General features: G+C 43.8%; 1 protein-coding gene across 1 annotated transcript in view; it reads left to right on the top strand.

Annotated features, from left to right (window-relative positions):
* LOC115472284 (cyclin-dependent kinase 17-like) overlaps positions 1-25,774 on the top strand; it is a 382,263-nt gene that overhangs the window by 252,450 nt on the left and 104,039 nt on the right. Inside the window, exon 10 of the mRNA XM_030206503.1 lies at positions 20,060-20,183. Within this exon, the coding sequence (XP_030062363.1) occupies positions 20,060-20,183 (124 nt within the window). The remainder of the gene's footprint in view (positions 1-20,059; positions 20,184-25,774) is intronic.

The following is a 25,774-nucleotide window of genomic DNA, read 5'->3' as shown; positions in this document are numbered from 1 at the left end:
TAGGAAGCTATCTAAACTGTTTTTAAACCCACTAAGCTAACTGTTTTTACCACATTCTCTGGCAAAGTGAATTCCAGAGTGAAGAAATATTTTCTCTGATTTGTTTTAAATTTAGTACTTTGTAGCTTTATTGCGTGCCCCCTAGTCCTAGTATTTTTTGAAAGATTAAACAAGCTATTCAAATCTACCTGTTCCACTCCACTCATTATTTTATAGACCTCTATCATATCTCCCCTCAGCTGTCTTTTCTCCAAGCTGAAGAGCCCTAGCCGCTGTAGCCTTTCCTTCTAGGGAAGTCATCCTATATCCGCTTCTCTGTATCTTTTTTAATTCCACTATATTTTTTTGAGATGCGGTGACCAGAATTGCACACAGTATTCAAGGTGCGGCCGCACCATGGAGCAATACAAAGGCATTATAATGTCCTCATTTTTGTTTTCCCTTCCTTTCCTAATAATACCTAACATTCTATTTGCTTTCTTAGCTGTCACCGCCCACTGAGCAGAGGGTTTCACATTGCCCCGGGTACAAAATATTGAAAGCCCACTAGGGACAGAGAAAGTACCTGCATATAATTCATTCAGTCATTGGGATTTATTAACCGCCTTTATGAAGAGATTCATAAACAGCAGGTACAGTTTAACATAAGGCTTACAATTTTGTTAGCAGCATAACAATAGTAAAATAACAAAGAATAAACATAAATACAATAAATGAGGTAAATTTCAAAACAGTGAATTTAAACCTAATAATAGAACTACCGTGAGACAGTATAAAAATTATATACTTTTAATAGCACTGGAATTCTAATATTAGAGATATAATACAGTGTTAGCATGATACTAACGATACACCTGTTAACATTGATTTGATGCTAAAGATTTCCTACAATATGGCTTACCATATAGCTGACAGACGAAGAGTAGGTATATGATGGGAACAAGATGTGTGGTACAGAGTCAGTTAGCTAAACTCAAGGCAAGTTCTTTGTATAGTTAAGCAAGAGATAAGGAACTGATCTGTAGCAAGCTAGTCCAGGTGCAGAATGAGTATAGTTAATCACCCTATGTATGAAAGGCTTGGGAGAAGAACCAGGCTTTTCACCTGCTTCCTGAAGTAGATGTAGTCATTCTTCATGTATTGTTACGTTACTCTGTAAGACACATTGAACCAAACTCAATTTGGAATATGTGGGATTTAGAATAAATGGAAATGGAAAATAAGAGAAATTTACCTGGTGAATGGAGTTCTCGTGGTGAAGTGTAGGGAGAGATAAGAAAGGAGAGGTACTGAGGAGCTGCAGATTGAAATGCACTTGTAAGTTAATAAGAGGAGTTTGAACTGTATGCGGAAATGGATAGGGAGCCAATGAAGTGATTTGAGGAGAGGGCTAATATGAGTATAGCGACACTGGTGGAATATAAGTCGTGCAGCAGAATTTTGAACAGATTGAAGGGGAGAGAGATGGCTTAGTGGAAGACCTGTGAGAAGTTTGCAGTTTTCACCTTTTTTTATTGTTTTGGAGTATTTTTCTGACCTGTGATGGATTTTTGGTGACTCTACTCTTATTATTATGTTTGAGAGTGAGTCGTAGTTGTGAGGTCTTTTTTCTCCACTTTTTTGATCTTTTAGAGTGAATTGCTTGGTTTATATTTAGAAACTGTATTAGTAGTTTTGCTTTTGAATTTTTAGCTCTGGTACTTCTTTATTTTGAGGGCTTCCTTCAGACAAACTTTTTCTTGATTCAGTGCATGTAAAGATTGCACTTTCTTGTGGATTCTCTGATGCCCTGTGACATATATTTTCAAACAACCTTTTACTACTACTACTACTACTATTTATCATTTCTATAGCGCTACTCCACTCAGTACATCTAAATGGCTTCACTGAGGATGCACTGTCTCCAAACAGGTGATTTTCCATGTACCATAACAGTAATGGAGCTTACTTTAAAACCAGGGTATATGAAATATGATCTCAGTCTCTCAGATTTGCTGCTAATGCTCACAGTAGTATCAAGGAGCTTCCTTCTGGAGTTCACAAGACGTTACATGTATAGGACAATTTATTTAGGTGTGCTTGGGAATTCTTTTTAATGAGAGCTGTTGTGCCCAAAATGTTGGTAAATATTTTCATATCCTTCTGCCACTTTTTTTCTTTTAACTTTTCTACCCCTGATATCTCACTTGCATCCAAACCAAAGTTTCAGCGTGCTTGGCTGACATTGCTGTCTGGATGTATCAACGCCACCTGAAATTAAACATGACCAAAACTGAGCTACTCATTTTTCCCCCCAAACCCACCTCCCCACTCCCCCCGTTTTCTATTTCTGTTGATGGCTCTCTCATTCTCCCTGTCTCCTCAGCTCGAAACCTTGGGGTCATCTTTGACTTCTCTCTCCTTCTCTGCTCATATCCAGCAGATCGCCAAGACCTGTCGTTTCTTTCTTTACAACATCCGTAAAATCCACCCCTTTCTTTCCGAGCACTCTACCAAAACCCTCATCCACACCCTTGTCACCTCTCGTTTAGACTACTGCAATCTGCTTCTTGCTGGCCTCCCACTTAGTCACCTCTCCCCTCTCCAATCGGTTCAAAACTCTGCTGCCCGTCTCGTCTTCCGCCAGGGTCGCTTTACTCATACTACCCCTCTCCTCAAGTCGCTTCACTGGCTCCCTATCCGTTTTCACATCCTGTTCAAACTTCTTCTACTAACCTATAAATGTACTCACTCTGCTGCTCCCCAGTATCTCTCCACACTCATCCTTCCCTACACCCCTTCCCGTGCACTCCGCTCCATGGATAAATCCTTCTTATCTGTTCCCTTCTCCACTACTGCCAACTCCAGACTTCGCGCCTTCTGTCTCGCTGCACCCTACGCCTGGAATAAACTTCCTGAGCCCCTACGTCTTGCCCCATCCTTGGCCACCTTTAAATCTAGACTGAAAGCCCACCTCTTTAACATTGCTTTTGGCTTGTAACCACTTGTAACCCCTCGCCTCCACCTACCCTCCTCTCCTCCTTCCTGTACACATTAATTGATTTGATTTGCTTACTTTATTTTTTGTCTATTAGATTGTAAACTCTTTGAGCAGGGACTGTCTTTCTTCTATGTTTGTGCAGTGCTGCGTACGCCTTGTAGCGCTATAGAAATGCTAAATAGTAGTAGTAGTAACTTTCAGACTGCAAGTTTTTATATTTTAAAAAATATTTTCTATCTTAAACACTGAGAAACCACTTGGGACTGCCAACAAATCTATGATCAACATGGTTCTATTGTTTTTCTTTTCACCACTATTTCTGGTTTCTTGGCACTCAACTGTTTATCTGTCAGAATAGGGATGAATCACGTGATCATAACCACTTCATTACACATAATTCTCTTAAGGTAATGATCCCAGTAATTTTTGCTGTACAGTGATGTTGTAGTGTTTACAAAGTTTCCAGTGGATGAAGCTTGCCATCTTGTTGGTGAAAAGCAGTGTGTACTCCCGTCCCTTGCCCCTGGGGAGGGGAAAAACACTTCAACCCTAGTGGCTGGAATAAGAGAGACAAACAGACTTAGGTGTAGACGCAAATAGTAAAAATCTTTCTCTGAGGACAAGCAGGCTGATTGTTCTGACTGATGGGTGACGTCCACGGCAGCCCCTCGGATCGGAGATCTTCACTAGCAACAGCGTTTGCTAGCCCTCGCATGCGACTGTCTTCCCGCCCGAACGCGAGCGTGCTCGTCAGTCTTCTTTTTTCCGCGGCTCAGGACGGCTGTTTTTTCGGTCAGTCTGTGCGTCAAGGAGACCCCTCGCGTGTTTCGCCGCATTCTTCCGTTTGGAAGTGTCTGCGATTTCTTCTCCGTCGCGTTCTTTGTCTCGTTTAAAAAAAACCTTTTTTCAAGTTTTTTCCCATTAAGTTTCCTTTCGCTGTCGAGAGCGGCCTTTTTGGCCACCTGTACGGGTTTTCCCTTCTTTTTTTGGTGCCCATTGTCATCATTGCGAATTTTGACTTCGCCGGCATGATTTTTCCGCCCATGTCCTCGAAGCCTCCCAGCGTCTTCAAAAAGTGCACCCAGTGCAGCCGGGCTATCTCGTTCACTGATAGGCACGCTCGTGTCTTCAGTGTCTGGGGGCCGGACATCGTCCCCAGGCCTGCACTCTATGTCTTCTGTTGAAGAAAAGAACTCAGGTAGCGAGATTGGCCCAGTGGAACATTTTGTTTGGGGCCTCGGCCGGTGCATCGACGTCTGCGGTACAGAGGTCATCGACCGGTGCTTCAATGTCTACGGTACCGGGATCATCGGTGGTACTGATGTCGTCGGAGGGTGCATCTTCTTCAGGAGTGCAGGTGAGGACTGTCCATTCCCCTGCTGGTAGCGATGAGCCCTCGAGTAGGTCTCTGCCTGCCTCAAGGGCTCCTGCGGTACAGGCCCCCCGGGATCAACCTTCTTTGGACCCGGCCCCGAGGAAGTGTTTGGATTCGACGTCCTCCTCTTCAGTACTGGGAGGTGCCGGTGCCGTGCTACGTGCGAAGGCAAAGAAGCATCGTCACCGGTCCCCTTCCAGACGCGGTACCGAGAGCTCCGGGTCGCCGGGACAACCGGCACCCTCTAAGCGTCGACGCCGGGAGGACCGCTCGCCCTCCATCTAAGAGGTGTCGATGCGCTCTACTATGGATAACCCGGTACCGCCTCTACGTCCAGGACAGATTCTGAGCTTGTCACCGGTACCGGACCCCTTGCCTTCCTCGACGGCCGCTCTGAACGAGAACCTCTGGGCCATCCTTCCAGGGATCCTGGAAGAGCTGTTGCGCCCTTCTCCTCCGGTACCGGGGGTGCTTGTGCCACTGGTGCCGTTGAGTGAGGCGACGGCTGGCCCCTTGCCCGTGGTGAGGTCTCCACTACTGGTACCGCTTGCGGTACCTGCATCGGCTGCCTCCCAGGCTTACTCCCCGATGACATCGATGGAGGGAGCTTCATCGCCGCTGGTACGGGAGTCTTCCTTTCGACGTACCCACCATGGCCATGTTTCCACGGAGTCGAGACGGGCTTGGCTTCGGACAGAAGTTCATGAACTGGTGTCTGATACCGATGGTGAGGCCTCGTGGGAAGCAGAGGAAGACACCAGATATTTCTCTGACGAGGAGTCTGGTGGTCTTCCTTCTGATCCTACTCCCTCTCCTGATAGGCAGCTTTCTCCTCCCGAGAGTCTATCTTTCGCGGTCTTTGTCCGGGAAATGCCTACGGCCATTCCCTTCCCTATGGTTACGGAGGATGAGCCAAGGGCTGAAATGTTTGAGCTTTTGGACTATCCTTCGCCACCTAAGGAATCGTCCACAGTACCCATGCATCATGTCCTCAAACAGACATTGCTGGCGAACTGGGCGAAGCCGCTAACTAATCCCCACATTCCCAAGAAGATAGAGTCCCAGTATTGGATCCATAGGGACCCGGAGTTGATGCGGACTCAGTTGCCTCACAACTCTGGTGTGATGTATCTGGCCCTTAAAAAGGTCAAGAGTTCTAGAGAGTATGCTTCGGCGCCCCCGGGCAAAGACCCTAGAACCTTGGATTCTTTTGGGAGAAAGGCCTACCATTCTGCAATGCTCATTTCCAAAATCCAGTCATACCAGCTCTACACGAGCATTCATATGCGGAACAATGTGCGGCAGTTGGCGGACTTGGTGGACAAGCTCCCTTCTGAGCAGGCCAAGCCTTTTCAGCAGTGGTCAGGCAGCTGAAGGCGTGTCGTAAATTCCTGGCCAGGGGTGTTTACGATACTTTTGATGTCGCATCCAGAGCTGCTGCTCAAGGTGTAGTGATGCACAGACTCTCATGGCTGCGCGCCTCTGACCTGGAGAATAGAGTCCAGCAGCGGATTGCGGATGCTCCTTGCCGGGGGGATAATATTTTTGGAGAAAAGGTCGAACAGGTGGTAGAGCAACTCCACCAGCGGGACACCGCTTTTGACAAATTCTCCCACCGGACGCCTTCAGCTTCTACCTCAACTGGTAGACGTTTTTATGGCAGAAGGAGGACTGTTCCCTATTCTAGTAAGCGTAGGTACAATCCTCCTTTTCGCCAGCCTGTTGTCCAGGCCAAACCCCAGCGTGCTCGTTCTCGTCAACAGCGTGTGCCTCAGCAGGCCCCTACAGCTCCCCAGCAAAAGCAAGGGACGGGCTTTTGACTGGCTCCAGTAGAGCATAGCCACAATCAAAGTGTCCGTGCTGGACGATCTACCAGTCTGGGGGAGGTTAAAATTTTGAGGTTAAAATTTTTTCACCAAAGGTGGCCTCTCATAACCTTTGACCAGTGGGTTCTCCAAATAGTCCGGCTAGGATACTCCCTCAATTTGGTCTCAAAACCTCCAAATTGTCCACCGGGAGCTGAATCCTTCAGCTTCCAGCACAAGCAGGTACTTGCAGAGGAACTCTCCGCCCTTCTCAGCGCCAATGCGGTCGAGCCCGTGCCATCGGGGCAAGAAGGGCTGGAATTCTATTCCATGTACTTCCTTGTGGAAAAGAAAACAGGGGGGATGCGTCCCATTCTAGACCTAAGGGCCCTGAACAAATATCTGGTCTGAGAAATGTTCAGGATGCTTTCCCTGGGCACCCTTCTTCCCATGGTTCAGGAAAACGATTGGCTATGCTCTCTGGACTTAAAGGATGCTTACACTCACATTCCGATACTGTCAGCTCACAGACAGTATCTTTGATTTTGTCTGGGAACACGGCATTTTCAGTACTGTGTGCTACCCTTTGGTCTCGCCTCTGCGCCCAGGGTGTTTACAAAATACCTGGCTGTCGTAGCAGGGTCTCTATGCAGACTGGGAGTGCACGTGTTCCCTTATCTCGATGATTGGCTGGTGAATAACACCTCCGAGGCAGGAGCTCTACAGTCCATACAGATGACTATTCGACTTCTGGAGCTACTAGGCTTTGTGATAAATTACCCAAAGTCCCATCTTCTTCCAATCCAGCAGCTAGAATTCATAGGAGCTCTGCTGGACTCTCAGATGGCTTGTGCTTATCTCCCGGAGGCGAGGGCCAAAAATCTTCTGTCTCTCGTTTCCTGGGTGCGGGCGTCTCAGCAGATCACAGCTCGGCAGATGTTGAGGTTGCTCGGCCACATGGCCTCCACAGTGCATGTGACTCCCATGGCTCGCCTTCACATGAGACCAGCTCAATGGACCCTAGCTTCCCAGTGGTACCAAGCTGCGGTGAATCTAGAGGACGTAGTCCTGCTGTCCACGAGTTTTCTTAAATCCCTGCATTGGTGGACAATTCGGTCCAATCTGACTCTGGGACGCTCCTTCCAAATTCCTCAGCCGCAAAAGGTGCTGACTACGGACGCGTCTCTCCTGGGGTGGGGAGCTCATGTTGATGGGCTTCACATCCAAGGGAGTTGGTCCCTCCAGGAACAAGGTCTACAGATCAATCTCCTGGAGTTGCGAGCGGTCTGGAACGCTCTAAAGGCTTTCAGGGATTGGCTGTCCCAAAAAAATTGTTCAAATTCAGACAGACAATCAGGTTGCCATGTACTACATCAACAAGCAGGGGGCACCGGATCTTGCCCCCTGTGTCAGGAGGCCGTCAGAATGTGGCTTTGGGCTCGCCGCTACGGCATGTTTCTTCAGGCCACGTATCTGGCAGGCGTAAACAACAGTCTGGCCGAAAGGCTGAGCAGGATAATGCAACCCCACGACTGGTTGTTCAATTCCAGAGTGGTACACGAGAGCTTCCAAATGTGGGGTACCTCCTTGGTGGATCTCTTTGCTACTCGAGCCAACCACAAGGTCCCTCAGTTCTGTTCCAGGCTTCAGACCCACGGCAGACTAGCGTCGGATGCCTTTCTCCTCGATTGGGGGGAAGGCCTCCTGTATGCTTATCCTCCCATACCTTTGGTGGGGAAGACTTTGTTGAAACTCAAGCAAGATCGGGGCACCATGATTCTGATCGCTCCTTTTTGGCCGCGTCAGATATGGTTCCCTCTTCTTCTGGAGTTGTCCTCCGAAGAACCGTGGAGATTGGAGTGTTTTCCGACCCTCATCACTCAGAACGAGGGGGTGCTTCTGCATCCCAACCTCCGGTCCCTGGCTCTCACGGCCTGGATGTTGAAGGCGTAGATTTTGCCTCCTTGGGTCTCTCCGAGGGTGTCTCCCGAGTCTTGCTTGCTTCCAGGAAAGATTCCACTAAGAAGAGTTACTTTTTCCTATGGCGGAGGTTTGCCATCTGGTGTGACAGCAAGGCCCTAGATCCTCGCTCGTGTCCTACACAGACCCTGCTTGAATACCTTCTGCACTTGTCCGAGTCTGGTCTTAAGACCAACTCTGTAAGGGTTCATCGTAGTGCGATTAGTAAGCCGATCTTGGGACAGCCTTTAGTTGTTCGATTCATGAGAGGTTTGCTCTTGTCAAAGCCCCCCATCAAACCTCCTACAGTGTCATGGGATCTCAATGTCATTCTCACCCAGCTGATGAAACCTCTTTTTGAGCCACTGGATTCCTGCCATCTGAAGTACTTGACCTGGAAGGTCATTTTCTTGGTGGCAGTCACTTCAGCTCGCAGAGTCAGTGAGCTTCAAGCCTTGGTAGCTCATGCTCCTTATACTAAATTTCATCATAACAGAGTAGTCCTTCGCACTCACCCTAAGTTCTTGCCGAAGGTGGTGCCGGAGTTCCATCTGTACCAGTCAATTGTCTTGCCAACATTCTTTCCCCGTCCTCATACCCGCCCTGCTGAACATCAGCTGCACACATTGGACTGGAAGCGAGCATTGGCCTTCTACCTGGAGTGGACGCAGCCCCACAGACAGTTCACCCAATTGTTTGTTTCTTTCGATCCTAACAGAAGGGGAGTGGCTGTCGGGAAACGCACCATATCCAGTTGGCTAGCGGATTGCATTTCTTTCACTTACGCCCAGGCTGGGCTGACTGTTGAGGGTCATGTCAAGGCTCATAGTGTTAGAGTTATGGCAGCGTCAGTGGCCCACTTGAAGTCAGCCACTATTGAAGAGATTTGCAAAGCTGTGACGTGGTCATCTGTCCACACATTCACATCTCATTACTTCCTGCAGCAGGATACCCGACGGGACAGTCGGTTCGGGCAGTCGGTGCTTCAGAATCTGTTCGGGGTTTAGAATCCAACTCCACCCCCCTAGGCCCATTTTTTTGTGTTCCAGGCTGCACTCTCAGTTAGTTGGATAATTTAGGTCAATCTCAGTTATGTCCTCACCGTTGCGAGGCCCAGTTGACCAATGTTTGTTGTTGTGAGTGAGCCTGGGGGCTAGGGATACCCCATCAGTGAGAACAAGCAGCCTGCTTCTCCTCGGAGAAAGCGAAAGCTACATACCTGTAGAAGTTATTCTCCGAGGACAGCATTTCTAGTGCACTGGTCCCCCTGACATGCCAGGACACCAACCGGGCACCCTAGGGGGCACTGCAGTGAAGTTCATAAATTGCTCTCAGGTACATAGCTCCCTTACCATGTGTGCTGAGCCCCCCAAACCCCACTACCCACAACTGTACACCACTACCATAGACCTTACGGGTGAAGGGGGACACCTAGATGTGGGTACAGTGGGTTTTGGAGGGTTCGCTGTTTCCTCCAGAAACATAACAGGTGGGGGGGCCTGAGTCCGCCAGCCTGAAGTGCACTGCACCCATTAAAACTGCTCCAGGGACCTGCATACTGCTGTGATGGACCTGAGTATGACATCTGAGGGTGGCATAGAGGCTGGCAATCAATATTTTGAAAGATGTTTTTGAGGGTGGGAGGGGGTTAGTGACCACTGGGGGAGTAAGGGGAAGTCATCCCCGATTCTCTCTGGTGGTCATCTGGTCAGTTCAGGCACCTTTTTGTGCCTTGGTCGTAAGAAAAACACAACCAGGTAAAGTCATCCAAGTGTTCGTCAGGGACGTCCTTGTTTCTTTCGATTATGTGTCGAGGACGTGCTAGTGTTAGGCACGCCCAAGTCCCGGCTTCGCTACGCCTACGATACGCCCCCTTGAACTTTGGCCATCCCTGCGACGGAAAGCAGTTAGGGACATCCAAAATCGGCTTTCGATTATACCAATTTGGACAACCCTGTGAGAAGGACGTCCGTCTTCCGATTTATGTCGAAAGATGGGCATCCTTCTCTTTCAAAAATGAGCCTACTGGTGTCCTTCTATCTGACAGAAACAACTCCTTCTTTGGAGGGTCCTCCTCAGTCTCTCTTCACCATCAAGATTATATACCCCTTTTTAAACTCTGCCAAGCTAACCGCCTTCACCACGTTCTCCAGCAACGAATTCCAGAGTTTAATTACGCATTGGGTGAAGAAACCTTTTCTCCGATTTGTTTTAAATTTACTACACTGTAGTTTCATCGCATGCCCCCTAGTCCTAGTATTTTTGGTAAGCGTGAACAGACGCTTCACATCCACCTGTTCCACTCCACTCATTATTTTATATACCTCTATCATGTCTCCCCTCAGCCGTCTCTTCTCCAAGCTGAGTCACCCCATTCCCGCTATCATTTTCGTCGCCCTTCGCTGCACCTTTTCCAATTCTACTATATCTTTCTTGAGATGCGGTGACCAGAATTGAACACAATACTCAAGGTGCGGTCACACCATGGAGCGATACAACGGCATTATAACATCCTCACACCTGTTTTCCATACCTTTCCTAATGATACCCAACATTCTGTTCGCTTTCCTAGCCGCAGCAGCACACTGAGCAGAAGGTTTCAGTGTATTATCGGCGACGACACCCAGATCCCTTTCTTGGTCCGTAACTCCTAACGTGGAACCTTGCATGACGTAGCTATAATTCGGGTTCTTTTTTCCCACATGCATCACCTTGCACTTGCTCACATTAAACTCATCTGCCATTTAGCCGCCCAGTCTCCCAGTCTCGTAAGATCCTTCTGTAATTTTTCACAATCCTGTCGCGAGTTAACGACTTTGAATAACTTTGTGTCATCAGCAAATTTTATTACCTCGCTAGTTACTCCCATCTCTAAATCATTTATAAATATATTAAAAAGCAGCGGTCCATGTGGATTCTCTAGTGCGTTTTGAAGTTGGCCTTCCATCTGAAACTTTTTCCACACTCAGTACATGTAAATACTTTCACTCCTGTGTGAATGTTCTGGTGGTTTTTGAGGTGGGCCTTCTGACTAAATCTTTTTCCACATTCAGGGTCCTCTTGTCAGTGAAACCTTTACCACATTCAGTACATTTAACGTGGTTTCACTCTCATGTGGCTGTTCTGGTGCTTTGAGTATTCTCTTCTTAATGAAAGTTTAATCATACTTAGTTCATGTATATGGTTTCACCCCAGAGTGCATCCTTTGGTGCATTTCAAGGGTGGCCTCCTGATTTTTTTCCACTATCAGTACACATAAATATTTTCACAACTGTGTGGATTATCTTGTGCCTTCTGAGTTTGTCCTTCTGACTGAAACTTTTTCCACACTCAGTACATATAAATGCTTTTACTCCTGCGTGGTTCTTGTGGTGCTTTCTGGGGGTTCCATTGTCAATGAAGTTTTTTATCACACTCAGTTCATGGAAATGATTTCAACCCCTGTGTGGATTCTCTGGTGGACTCTGAGGTTGTAATTTTTACTGAAGCTTTTATCACACTAAATGCATGGAAACTGTTTCACTTCTGAATGGATTCTTTCTTGCATAATGAGATTTTCTTTTTGAAAGAGACTTATACCAAAGTCAGAGCAAGTATAAAGTCTCTCATCTTTCTGAATTTCCTGGTATTTTGAGAGGTTTGTCTTCCTAAGACACGGTTTCTCAAAGTTGGTAGAAGTGACTGATTCCACACCTTTTTGTGTGGAGTGGAACCGGTAGACATGAATCGTTTGTTTACTCTTTCCAAAAATACTAGGACTAGGGGGCATTTGATGAAGGTATAAAGTAGTAAATTTAATACGAATTGGAGAAAATGTTTCTTCACTCAACTTATAATTAAACTCTGGATTTCATTGTCAGAGAATGTGGTAAAGGCAGTTAGCTTAGCAGGGTTTAAAAAAGGTCTGGCTGGCTTCCTAATAGAAAAGTCCATAAATCATTATTAAATTGACTTGGGGAAAATCCACTGCTTATTTCTGGGATAAGCAGCATAAAATGTATTGAACTTTTTCGGGATCTTGCCAGGTATTTGTGACCTGGATTGGCCACTGTTGGAAACGGGATACTGGGCTTGATGGACCTTTGCTCTGTCTCTTATGTACTTATGAATGGCTTCCTGTAACTGAAGCTTTTCATTCTATTCCTAAAGCTGGTGATTCTCTTAGATGACATTTTGCTTTTCTTATGAAGTTTCCTTCCTAGTTGTAGTTTTTGTCACAACCAGGACATGAACATATTCTGTCATCAGTGTGGTTTATAATATTTGCCTTATTGATGCAGCTTTTTCCTTATTCTGTACTTGTAGACATTCTAGGTGCTTCATTGTTTTTCTGGTTTTGTATTAGCTCCTCCTTCCCACCAAAATATTTCCCACAGTCAGAACTAGTAAAATATCTCTTTTTAATATCAGATTTCTGATTTGATTTCAGAGCTACATAGTCGCTAGGGAATCTCTCCAGTACATTATTATATATTATTTGTTACATTTGTATCCCACATTTTCCCACCTTTTTGCAGGCTCAATGAGGCTTATATATAACCGTTAATGGTGTTAGCCGATTCCTGTCTGAACAAATACATAGTATGAATGAATACAAAGTGATATTGTGGTAGAATGAGGTACATGTATGGTAGGTACAATTGGGGGGAACTTAGGGAAGGAAAGAGGGAAGAAGAGTCAGGTAATGTCCGTTACAGTCTTTGGTTACATTGTGTCGCAAGTGTCCAGGTATTTTTATGTTGGGTCAGTGGGGTATGCTCTTCTGAACAGGTCTGTCTTTAGTGCTTTCCGAAAATGTAGGTGGTCGAGCGTAGTTTTTGCTGCTTTTGGTAATGCATTCCATAGTTGTGCGCTTAGGTAGGAAAAGCTGGATGCATAGGTGGATTTGTATTTGAGTCCTTTGCTGCTTGGGTAGTAGAGGTTTAGGTATGATCGTGCAGATTTTGTGATGTTTCTGGTTGGCAGGTCGATAAAGTCTGTCATGTATCCCGGTGCCTCGCTGTAGATAATTTTATGGACAGTTGTGCAGATTTTGAAAGTGATACGTTCTTTGATTGGTAGCCAGTGCAGTTTTTCTCAGAGTGGTTTGGCGCTGTCAAAACATGTTTTTCCAAATACAAGCCTGGCTGCTGTGTTTTGGGTGGTCTGAAGTTTCTTTATGATTTGATCCTTGCATCCCGCATAGATTCCATTACAGTAATCTGTGTGGCTTAGTACCATGTTACGAAATATTTCCCTCGGGAAGAATGGTTTCACGCGTTTTGAGTTTCCATATTGAGAAAAACATTTTCTTTATGGTGGAATTTGCTTGGGTCTCTAGTGATAGGTTTCGGTCGATTGTTACTCCTAGAATTTTCAGACTCTCTGAGATAGGGAGGGTGTATCCTGGGGTGTTAATGTTTGTCGGTTTGTATGTATTGTAAAGGATGAGAGGATGAGACAATATGTTTTTTCAGTATTGAGTTTTAGTTGGAATGCATTTGCCCATGAGTTCATGATGTTTAAGCTTTATTGATTTCGTTGGTGATTTCTGCCAGATCATGTTTGAAGGGGATGTATAATGTGACGTCATAAGCGTAGATAAATGGGTTAAGGCCTTGGGTGGATAAGGTCTTGGCTAGTGGAGTCATCATGAGGTTGAACCTGGTGGAAGGAGGATAACCAGTGGGACACTGTCATACCGGGGTACAAATTATATCGTAGTGATAGGGTGGATCGAATTGGTGAAGGGGTAGCATTGTATATTAACGAGAGCCTTGAATCAAATAGATTGAAAATTCTGCAGGAAACAAAACACTTCTTGGAATCACTGTGGATTGAAATTCCATGTGTGAAGGAGAAAAGGATAATGATAGGAATGTACTACCGTCCGCCTGGCCAGGATGAACAGACGGATGCAGAAATGTTAAAGGAAATTAGGGATGCAAACAAACTGGGCAACACAATAATAATGGGTGATATCAATTACCCCAATATTGACTGGGTAAATGTAACATCGGAACACGCTAGGGAGGTAAAATTCCTTGATGAAATCAAGGACAGCTTTATGGAGCAGCTCTTACAGGAACCGACGAGAGAAGGAAATATTCTAGACCTAGTCCTTAAAGTGGAGCGCATGATCTGGTGTGGGAGGTAATGGTGCTGGGGCCGTTTGATAACAGTGATCATAATATGATCAGATTTGATATTAGCTTTGAAGTAAGTATACATAGGGAATCAAATACGTTAGAGTTTAACTTTAAAGAAGGAGACTATGATAAAATGAGAAGAACGGTGAAAAGAAAACTTAGAGGCGCGATTGTGAGGGTCAAAAATTTACATCAGGCATGGATGCTGTTCAAAAACACCATCCTGGAAGCCCAGGCCAAATATTTTCCGCGTATTAAAAAAGGAGGACGGAAGACCAAACGACAGCCGGCGTGGTTAAATAGTAAGGTGAAGGAAGCTGTTAGAGCTAAAAGAAAATCCTTCAGAAAATGGAAGAAGAAACCGACTGAAAATAATAAGAAACGGCATAAGGAATGTCAAGTCAAATGCAAAGCATTGATAAGGAAAGCTAAGAGGGACTTCGAAAAAAAGATTGCGTTGGAGGCAAAAACACATAGTAAATTTTTTTTAGGTATATTAAAAGCAGGAAGCTGGCAAAAGAATCGGTTGGACCGCTAGATGACTGAGGATTAAAAGGGGCGATCAGGGAAGAGAAAGCCATAGTGGAGAGATTAAATTAATTCTTTGCTTCAGTCTTCACCGAGGAAGATTTGGGTGGGATACCGGTGCCAGAAATGGTATTCGAAGCTGACGAGTCGGAGAAACTAAATGAATTCTCTGTAAACCTGGAGGATGTAATGGGGCAGTTCGACAAACTAAGAAGTAGCAAATCTCCTGGACCGGATGGTATTCATCCCAGAGTACTGATAGAACTGAAAAATGAGCTTGCGGAGCTATTGTTAGAAATATGTAATTTATCCTTAAAATCGAGCGTGGTACCGGAAGATTGGAGGGTAGCCAATGTAACATCGATTTTTTTAAAAGGTTCCAGAGGAGATCCGGGAAATTATAGACCGGTGAGTCTGACGTCGGTGCCAGGCAAAATGGTAGAGACTATTATTAAGAACAAAATTACAGAGCATATTCAAAAGCATGGATTAATGAGACAAAGTCAACATGGATTTAGTGAAGGGAAATCTTGCCTCACCAATCTACTACATTTCTTTGAAGGGGTGAACAAACATGTGGATAAAGGTGAGCCAGTTGATATTGTGTATCTGGATTTTCAGAAGGTGTTTGACAAAGTACCTCATGAAAGACTGCAGAGGAAATTGGAGAGTCATGGGATAGGAGGTAGTGTTCTATTGTGGATTAAAAACTGGTTAAAAGATAGAAAATAGAGAGTAGGGTTAAATGGTCAGTATTCTTAATGGAGAAGGGTAGTTAGTGGGGTTTCCCAGGGCTCTGTGCTGGGACAGCTGCTTTTTAACATATTTATAAATGATCTAGAGATGGGAGTAACTAGTGAGGTAATTAAATTTGCTGATGACACAAAGTTATTCAAAGTCTTTAAATCGCGGGAGGATTGTGAAAAATTACAAGAGGACCTTACTAGACTGGGAGACTGGGCGTCTAAATGGCAGATGACGTTTAATGTGAGCAAGTGGAAAGTGATGCATGTGGGAAAGAGGAACCCGAATTATAGCTACGTCATGCAAGGTTCCACGTTAGGAGTCACGGACCAAGAAAGGGATCTAGGTGTCGTCGTTGATGATACGTTGAAACCTTCTGCTCACTGTGCTGCTGCGGCTAAGAAAGTAAATAGAATGTTAGTTATTATTAGGAAAGGAATGGAAAACAAAAATGAGGTGTTATAATGCCTTTGTATCACTCCATGGTGTGACAGCACCTTGAATATTGTGTTCAATTCTGGTCGCCGCATCTCAAAAAAGATATAGTGGAATTATAAAAGGTGCAGAGAAGGGCGACGAAAATGATAAAGGGGATGGGACGTCTTCCCTATGAGGAAAGGCTAAAGTGGCTAGGGCTTTTCAGCTTGGAGAAAAGGCGGCTGAGGGGAGATATGATAGAGGTCTATAAAATAATGAGTGGAGTTGAACGGGTAGATGTGAAGCGTCTGTTCACGCTTTCCAAAAATACTAGGACTAGGGGACATGCTATGAAGCTACAATGTAGTATATTGAAAATGAATCGGAGAAACCTTTTCTTCACTCAACGTGTAATTAAACTCTGGAATTCGTTGCCAGAGAATGTGGTAAAGGTGGTTAGCTTAGCAAAGTTTAAAAAAGGTTTGGACGTCTTCCTAAAGGAAAAGTCCATAGACCGTTATTAAATGGGCTTGGGGAAAATCCACTATTTCTGGGATAAGCAGTATAAGATGTTTTGTACATTTTTGGGATCTTGCCGGGTATTTGTGCCCTGGATTGGCCACTGTTGGAAACAGGATGCTGGGCTCAATGGACCTTTGGTCTTTCCCAGCATGGCAATATTTATGTACTTATGAAAAGGATCGGTGATAGTGGTGATCCTTGCGGTACTCTGCAGCCTGGTTTCCACGGTGACGATATGTTTGTTTTTGATTTCACTTGATATGTTCTTGTGGTTAGGAAACCTTTAATCCAACTGAAAGTGCCACCACTGATTCCGAAGTATTCTAGGAGTCTTAGCAATATGTTATATGGTTAACCATGTTGAACGCACTTGACATGTCTAATTGGAGGTGGAGAATGCTCTTGCCTATTGCTATTTCCTGCTTGAATTTGTTTAGGAGAGTGAGTAGTACTGTTTCGGTGCTGTGTAGGGGTTGAAATCCTGATTGTGACTCATGTAGTATAGTGAATTTGTGTATGTAGTCATTGAGTTGTTTGGTCATCAGTCCTTCCATTAGTTTGACTACTAATGGGATAGATGCTACTGGGTGGTAGTTGGTAATGTTGTTTGTTTTTTTCTTGGTGTCTTTTGGTATTGGGGTGAGCAGGATGTTGCCTTTTTCTTTAGGGTAGATACCCTGTTGAAGCATGAAGTTTAAGTGGGATGTAAGATCTATTATGAAGTGGTGGGGGGCAGATCGTATTAGGTAGCTGGGGCAGGTGTCCAGTTAATAATGGCTGTTGGAGTATTGTTTTATTACTTGAGTAACTGTGTCGGTGCTGAGAAAAGCAAAATTGGACCATTTTCGGTCAGCAGGGTATTCACATATATATCTTTGATCTCTCTTCTGGCTTCTTTGCTCTTCCCCTGTAATATATGTAAACTGCTTTGGTTGTACCACAGAAAGGTGGGATATCAAATTTATGACCCTTTATTCTTCACCCTTTCCCAAAGTTCCAGTGGACTGCCCACGAAAACTGTCTGCACTGCTTCTCATGTCCTGATTCCTTCCCGTCCCACTTGGATTTTACCCTGCTCACTTTATCTGTTTTCTCCCAGGAGTAAAAATGTGCAGATTTCAGGTGAGAGTGCTTTTCTGCTTGGTTTCCTATACTTCCCCTGTTAATAGGGACATCTGCCAGTTTTCTCTTATTTCTGCTCCTCAGCACCTTCTCAGACTGTGAGTAACTCACACAATCACATTGCATACTTGCAAACTCTGCCCGTGCTCCACCAGAACTCTAGCACTGTGCACACCTACAAAAAAGTATGTATCATTATGTCAACACACATTTATGTTGATCAGAATTTTATAACCAGTGAAATATATGTGTGAAAATCCTATATAATAAAACTCACCCTCAACGTTCTGAGGACACTGACGTCAGTGTCACTTCCTGCGGGCACTTCCTTCGGGTTCGAAGGGTTCATGGTGGTGAAGCCACCGAAATCACTGTGTCTGGGCCCCGCCCTCGCGTCAAACGTGATGACGTCGAGGGCGGAGCAATGGCGTCAAAGATCGAGGGCGGAGCAGTGGTGTCAGTGGATGAAGGTGGTGTGCATTGACGAGGTGCAGAGCAGTGGCGGTCAGTGGCTTCACAACGCCAAAGGGGTGGGTAGGGAGGGGGGGGTTCGGGAGGAAAATCTTGCTAGCACCCATTTCATTTCCTCCAGGAACGGGCATGTTTTACTAGTTACTTTATAAAATTACCTCCCAAAATTGACTACCTAAACAGCTGAGAATGGAAAAGAACCATCGTATTTTTAGAATAAAATTGGAAGTATTGGGCAACTAAGTTCATTTGAATTATGTAGTCTTTTATTATCATTTAATATGTGCTGTTCTATAGAATGCAGGAATTGTTTGGGATAGTTAGGCAATTTATGTTAGGCAAAATATGAGCTATATAATTTTGTATTTTTTTATCGATTTTTGTTCTTAACTCTCTTGAATCTCAGTGGGAGGAGAGAAGCGGTGAATAAATGGCATTTTAAGTTGATGGAAGGTCTTGATTTGACAACTGAATGTGTGCTACCATTTTTGAGCAGTTGAAGTTGGTGGTGCTGTGAAAGGGATAGATTTTATGAAAGAGGCTTCTTGAATCCATTGAGCAGAAGGAGCTACTGTCTAGCTAGTCTTGAAGCATCTTGGAGCAGATATGAAAGAGAGAGAGAGTTTCAGAGGAGTAGGTCTCAGGTTCCATGAATAAGAAACCTGCTACCCAATATTCCCTCTATGCTATGCAGGAGTCCTCCACCTACATTCCTGCCAGTGGAGGTGCTTTTCAATAAAATATTTTCAATAGCGAGGGGTAGGCAAATTCTGCAGAACTCCAGAGGATCTGCCTTTTCCCAACTATTGAAAACACATATTGAAAGACCACCCTCCCCTGCCAGCAATGTAGTTGGAGTACTCCCAAACAGCCTAGGGGAAACATTGATGATGTCTCAATCTCAGATCTTCCCCATTGTAAGAGGCCTTATCTTATACTGTGTCAGTGTAAGCTCTGTTGAGCAGGGACTGTCTTTTCATGTTCATTTGTACAGCGCTGCGTAAGTCTAGTAGCGCTATAGAAATGTTTAGTAGTAGTGTAGCAGAAAATGAATTCACATTTTTCCTTGAATAATTTCTCAATATTCATTCATTTTATTTACTTACTATATCGCCTTTACTGACAGGCAGACCAAGGCGGTGCACAAAACAAAAATTACAAAAATATGAGGAGTAGAAAGGAAGTACAATCTCAAATAGAAAAGGGATACAAATACATACAAGAGAGAAAGTAGAAAGCAAGAAATAGAGTTAAAGACAGCATAGAAAGGTAAGGCGGAAAGAGGATTGGAAGCTGAAAATGGATATATGATTCTACAGTTGGGTACTGGATTATTTAGTCTGCACTAAAATATGATCAGTGCTGATGTTCTTAATTGTCCATGAAACATGTTCAGTGAGTTTCTGTGCCATATTATGTTTTCTCCTGTTTACTTGATTCCTGCATAGTTTGTAGAATGGCAAAAAGTTGAAGATTATTTACTACTACTACTTATTTCTATAGCGCTACTAGACGTACACAGCGCTGTGATTTGCTACCTATACTAGCCTCATCTATTTATTACCATACTATATCACTCTCTCTGATGAGAACTTAAATGTACAGGGTGAGGCAAAAAAAAAGTTACCTCTTAGAACGTTTTGCTGTTTTCTCAGCAACTGCTTGGAATTTCAATGTGAAATTTCACAGTTTTATTTGTTGTTGTTATCTATGTTTATCTGCAGAGTGAAATAAGATTATCTTAAACATGGTGAAATTACAGACTTTTTAGCGTGACCACCCATGGGTTTTTGCATGTTCAAAGTACCATTATTTTGAAAAAAAACTGGGGTACCAGCTTACTGTTAATGACATTAGTGATGTAGACTTTTACGTGGGGAGCAACGTTGGAGGCCTATCACAACTCGCATACATTCATAAATACACATACACACACAAAGGTAGCATTTGTAGAAACTGCTTTTTTTTTTTACCTTATTGATATTTCTTTGTTTGTCATTTTTTTCAGATTTTCTTGTTCCAGTTGTTACGGGGATTGGCTTATTGCCACAGGCGAAAAGTTCTGCACCGAGACCTCAAACCTCAGAACCTTCTCATTAATGAAAAGGGAGAGCTAAAATTAGCAGACTTTGGTAAGGATGTGCAGTATAGACTGGAAAAGGATTTTTGGTTTGTTTCCACAAACCCAGAAAGATGCAGCTTCATAACTCTAATTCCAGGTATTAGTATGTGAAGTTTAGAAACTAGGGGGTTGTTTACTAAAGCTTAGCTGGAGTTATCTGCAGCAGGTCCTGTAGGAATAAAGTTGGGCCCTGCTGCAGATAACTTGAGCTAAGCTTTAGTAAACAACCCCCTAAAATGGTTAAAATGTGTATAATAGCTCTATATCTTTTCTCACCTTAAAAGCCAAGGATGACGAAAGGTTTCACTTGTACTATGTTATAGCAAAGGCGTATTCAATAAAATATGCAGGAATTTTAATTTTGCCCCTGGACAAATAATATAGGGACAAGAAAAAGCGACTGAAAGGGTAAGAAACCTACAACAGGTATGGAATGCTGTTCAAAAACACCGTCCTGGAGACCCAGGCCGAGCATACTCCACGTATCAGAAAAGGAGGACGGAAAACCAAACGTCAGCTGTCGTGGTTAAAAAGTGAGGCAATGGGCGTGTCAAGATGGTGCTGCATCTGGTCACTTAGCGAAACTCTCCGTGGTTTCTGTGCCTCTTTGTTCGCTATACCGCAGTGTTTAGGAATTATTAAAACATCGGAGTTCTTAATGCCGCATACAAAGAGGAAAGACGCGATAAGGGTGGGAATCCCGCCAACCTCATCCTCAACGCCGCTACAGTCAACCTTGGAGCGATTCCTGACCAGAAGCTCCCAGTTTGAAAATAGAGGGACGGGACCCGCGGTAGAGAGCCCTGGAGAAGAGGACTCTCTATGGGCTAACGAAACATCGTTATCCCCCCCTCCAGCTTCCAAAATACCTCTGTTTTCAGCAGCGGCAGCAGCGAGGAAAGGAGAGTCAAACTCCGCCGGAAGTGCGGGTAGCGAGACCCCTGTGCGGGATTCCAAACTGCAGAGGAAGCTGCTGGAACAAGAGGACCCTGTTTCAACGGGGAACCCAGGAAGAACAACGGAGGTGAATCTAGAGACGATCTAGCTGGTGTTGAAGAAAATGGAAGTTTCCCTACAGGAGTCTCGGGGCGAAGTAAGTGTCCTAACTACTAAAGTTAATGAATTGCAAGGCACAGTGGAGAACATCCAAACTGAACTCTCAGATAGAGTACAAAAAATACAAAAAGAAGTGGATCAACTCTCTGAATTTAAGACATCTGTTGTTAAAGATAAAGTCTTTATTCATAATAAAATTGAACAAATTGAGAACTACAACAGACGATTAAATTTAAGAATTTTGAATTTCCCAAAAGCACCTGGAATCTTACCATTAGATATGTTTAAACGGTATGCCACTGAGATATTAAAGTTGCCTCAAGAAGCGATCCCCCCCTTAAATAAGATTTATTATTTACCCCAGAAGAAAGGAAAGAGGTTGGATGAACCGGGTGCTGCTGGAGATAAATCTCTGGATTTGGAGAATATATCGGCAATATTGGAAAGGTCATTGGATGTTACTTCTCAGCGAGTGACACTATTAGTCTCGTTCGTTTTTGAACAGGATCTCAATGCAATGTTGCGTTTATATTTCTGAAATTCATCTACTCTATTTGCTGGTTCCAAAGTTTGGATGTTTCAGGATGTTACAAAAACTACTCAACAAAGAAGGAAATTGTTTCTGGAGATGAAACAAAAAACTTTGGAAGTGGGAGGAACTTTTCTACTGGCTTATCCCTGTAAATGCATAGTACGGTTAGGATTAACGAAATATGTCTTTTTCTCACTAGACCATTTGAAAGTCTTTTTAGATTCTAAAAGCTTGAATAGTAATGTATAAGCTTGGGAGTGCATGAAGCCTTACTTTTGAATTAAAATATGTAAGAATTCTTCTATTATGTTTGACTGCCCCCCCCCCCCCCCCTCCCTTCTCTAATTGTGGTCTAAGGAAGCAATACATTGTTTGGTTATAGGAAAGAATAATAATAATGACTAATTATGTATTCTTCTTTAATTTTTCCTTAAATACTGGGACCAATCATTATTTTATATTTAATGTTCAATATGGTGCTGTTTTGCTTTGACGTAACATATTACTTGTAATTTGTTTTGAAAATTATAAATAAATAATTTTTTTTTTTTAAAGTGAGGCAATTGGAGCTAAAAAGGAATCCTTCAGAAAATGGAAGAAGGAACCGAATGAGGAAAATAAGAAGCGGCATAAGGAATGTCAAGTCAGATGCAAAGCGCTGATAAGAAAGGCAAAGAGGGATTTTGAAAGAAAGATTGCAATAGAGGCGAAAACTGATAGTAAAAAATTTTTTAGATACGTTAAAAGCAGGAAACCGGCAAAAGAATCGGTTGGCCCGCTGGATGACCGGGGTGTAAAAGGGGCGATCAAGGAAGACAAAGAAATAGCAGAAAAACTAAATGAGTTCTTTGCTTCGGTCTTCACCGAGGAAGATTTGGGTGGGATACCGGTGCTGGACAGGGTATTCAAAGCTGAAGAGTTGGAAAAACTTATTGAAATATCTGTAAATCTGGAAGACATAATGGAGCAGTTCTGCAAACTGAAGAGTAGCAAATCTCCTGGACTGGATGGTATTCACCCTAGGGTACTGATAGAACTAAAAAATGAGCTGGCAGGGCTACTGTTATTGATTTGTAATTTATCCTTAAAATCGAGCATGGTACCGGAAGATTGGAGGGTGGCCAATGTAACGCTGATATTTAAAAAAGGTTCCAGAGGAGACCCGGGAAATTATAGACCGGTGAGTCTGACGTCGGGTCCGGGCAAAATGGTAGAGACTATAATCAAGAATAAAATTGCAGAGCACATTCAAAAGCATGGACTAATGGGACAAAGTCAACATAGATTCAGTGAAGGGAAGTCTTGCCTCACCAATCTGCTGCATTTCTTTGAAGGGGTAAACAAACATATGGACAAAGGTGAGCCAGTTGATATTGTGTATCTAGATTTTCAGAAGGCGTTTGATAAGGTCCCTCATGAAAGACTACAGAGGAAATTAGAGGGACATGGGATCGGAGGTAGTGTCTTACTGTGGATTAAAAACTGGTTGAAAGAGAGAATAGGATTAAAAGGTCAATATTTGCAATGGAGAAGGGTAGTAAGTGGAGTCCCTCAGGGATTGGTGCTGGGACCTCTGCTTTTTAACATATTCATAAATGACTTAGAGATGGGGGTAACTAGTGAGGTAATCAAATTTGTCGATGACACAAAGTTATTCAAAGTAGTCAAATCGCGGGAAGATTGTGAAAAACTACAAGAGGACCTTACGAGACTGGGAGACTGGGCATCAGAGGAACCCAAAAAACTACGTCATGCAAGGTTCAGCATTGGGAGTCACGGACCGAGAAAGGGATCTAGGTGTCATCGTTGATGATACGTTGAAAACGTCTGCTCAATGTGCTGCTGTGGCTAGGAAAGCAAATAGAATGTTGGGTATCATTAGGAAAGGGATTGAAAACAAAAATAAGGATATTATTCTGCAGTTGTATCGCTCCATGGTGCGACTGCACCTCATAATGTGTTCAATTCTGGTTGCCGCTCCTCAAAAAAGATATAGTGGAATTGGAAAACGTACAGAGTAGGGTGACAAAGATGATACAGGGAATGGGACGACTTCCCTATCAGGATAGGCTGAAGTCTGGAACGTGTGACAGTCCATAGCAGCCACCGGTTCTGGCCACCAGAGGGTGAGGTGAGCACAAACAAGGAAACAGTCATCATCGTGACAATGACAGAAAAGATGAACTTAGGTGGTAACATCTTGATGTCCCCTGCCGTAGCGGTTGCAAATAAATAGGGGTGCTCTGTTTTGTGATACCTCGAGCCATGATGCGCCATCGCACACGCCGGATCATGTCCGGGTTTTCCCACCGGACACAGCGGTACTGGTGCCTCAGGGATTCCAGCTCCCTCGTAATGCCGAAATGCCTGCAAGATACAAGTTTGTACACCAGGATTCAGGGGATGGCCCTTCTTGCCTTCACAGACAAAACTCCTTTGGAAGATAAATTGGAGAGACAGATAGCACTGATGGGGGTGTGTGTGTGGGGGGGGGGGGGGGACATTACATAGGCACAGGTGATATGGTAGTTAAGGTGGATATGGGGACAGAGAGTGCCCTTTCTGTGCAGCATGTGCAGTATTGCAGGGATGTGGGAATAGTCATTGAGTGACACTGGTGTTCCTTTCTAGGACATTGCTTATATTTATGGATGTGGATGTGCACATATTCCTATTATTCTTGAATGAGAGACTTCAGTAAGTGTTTGGATTGGTGAGGGAGCTCTTATATGTGGTGCAACAGGGGACCTCATTGCCCATGTCCAGCTGAAAGGGGGGTGGCTGCCATTTCTGAACACATACCTCGCCAAGGGTGTCTCTTATTAGTGTCCAGGCCCTTATAGAGACATTCCTAGGGAGTAGGTGGTGGTGCCATTTTTTATTTATTTATTGAATTTTCACAAAAATACAAACATAACCAGTTTGTAAGGTAGTGGAGGAGTGGCCTAGTGGTTAGGGTGGTGGACTTTGGTCCTGAGGAACTGAGTTCGATTCCCACTTCAGGCACAGGCAGCTCCTTGTGACTCTGGGCAAGTCACTTACCCTCCATTGCCCCATTTAAGCTACATTGAGCCTGCCATGAGTGGGAAAGCGCAGGGTACAAATGTAACAAAAAAAAATACAGAGAAATATATAAAAGGAATAATTGTCAGATTACACGTAAACATTCATTGTACTCTTCCTTAGACCACCAAAAAAGAAAAACGTAGAGGGGGAGTGGTCCATAAAATTTTAAGAAGAATTATCAGTAAGGAAAAAAAGTCCTGCTTCAAATTGGCATAGTCCTGATCTTCATTTACATTAGTTTAAATTTATCGCTGATTCAGTTGTTCCTCTTACTTGGCTAGTTGGATTTTTAGCATCCAGAAAAGTCTTTAATTGAGGTGGCTCGAAAAAAACATATTTAATTCCGGACATACGGATTATACATTTACACGGATATACCAATGTAAAAGTTGCACCCAGTGGTCTCACTTCATCTCTCAATGCCAGGAATTGTTTTTGTCTCTGTTGAGTCATCTTGGTAACATCAGGATATACCCATTTTTTCTGGCCACAAAATAGAGCTGAAGAATACTTAAAATACAACTTCAAAATTATATTCAGATCTTGTTCAAATACCATAGATACTATCAAAGTCCCTCTAGATGTTATTTCAATCACTGAATCCTCTAGAAATGCCGTTAAATTCTGTGTATCAATAACAGGAGGCTCAGAAGTTTCTCCACATTTTTGTATATTACAAAGGAGAAATATCCGAAGGAGATAACTTCAGAATCTCCTGTAAATATTTCTTAAGAAAATCTCGAGGCGTCAAAGCTGGTGAAATAGGAAAATTCAGCATTCTAAGGGTAAGCCGTCGGTTGTAATTCTCTATTTGCTCTATTTTGCGGGCTATGAAGATTTTATCTTTCACTAAGGAATCCACAGTTGTTTTAACTGTATTAACGTCTTCTTTAATTGTGGTAAAGTGGTTTGCAGATTCTCTCTTAGCTTCATCATAAGATTCAGAC

Source organism: Microcaecilia unicolor, chromosome 6 (assembly GCF_901765095.1).
Source record: "Microcaecilia unicolor chromosome 6, aMicUni1.1, whole genome shotgun sequence".
NCBI lineage: Eukaryota > Metazoa > Chordata > Amphibia > Gymnophiona > Siphonopidae > Microcaecilia > Microcaecilia unicolor.
Note: the sequence above shows the minus strand (reverse complement) of the source record. Positions and strands in the feature narration are given on the sequence as shown.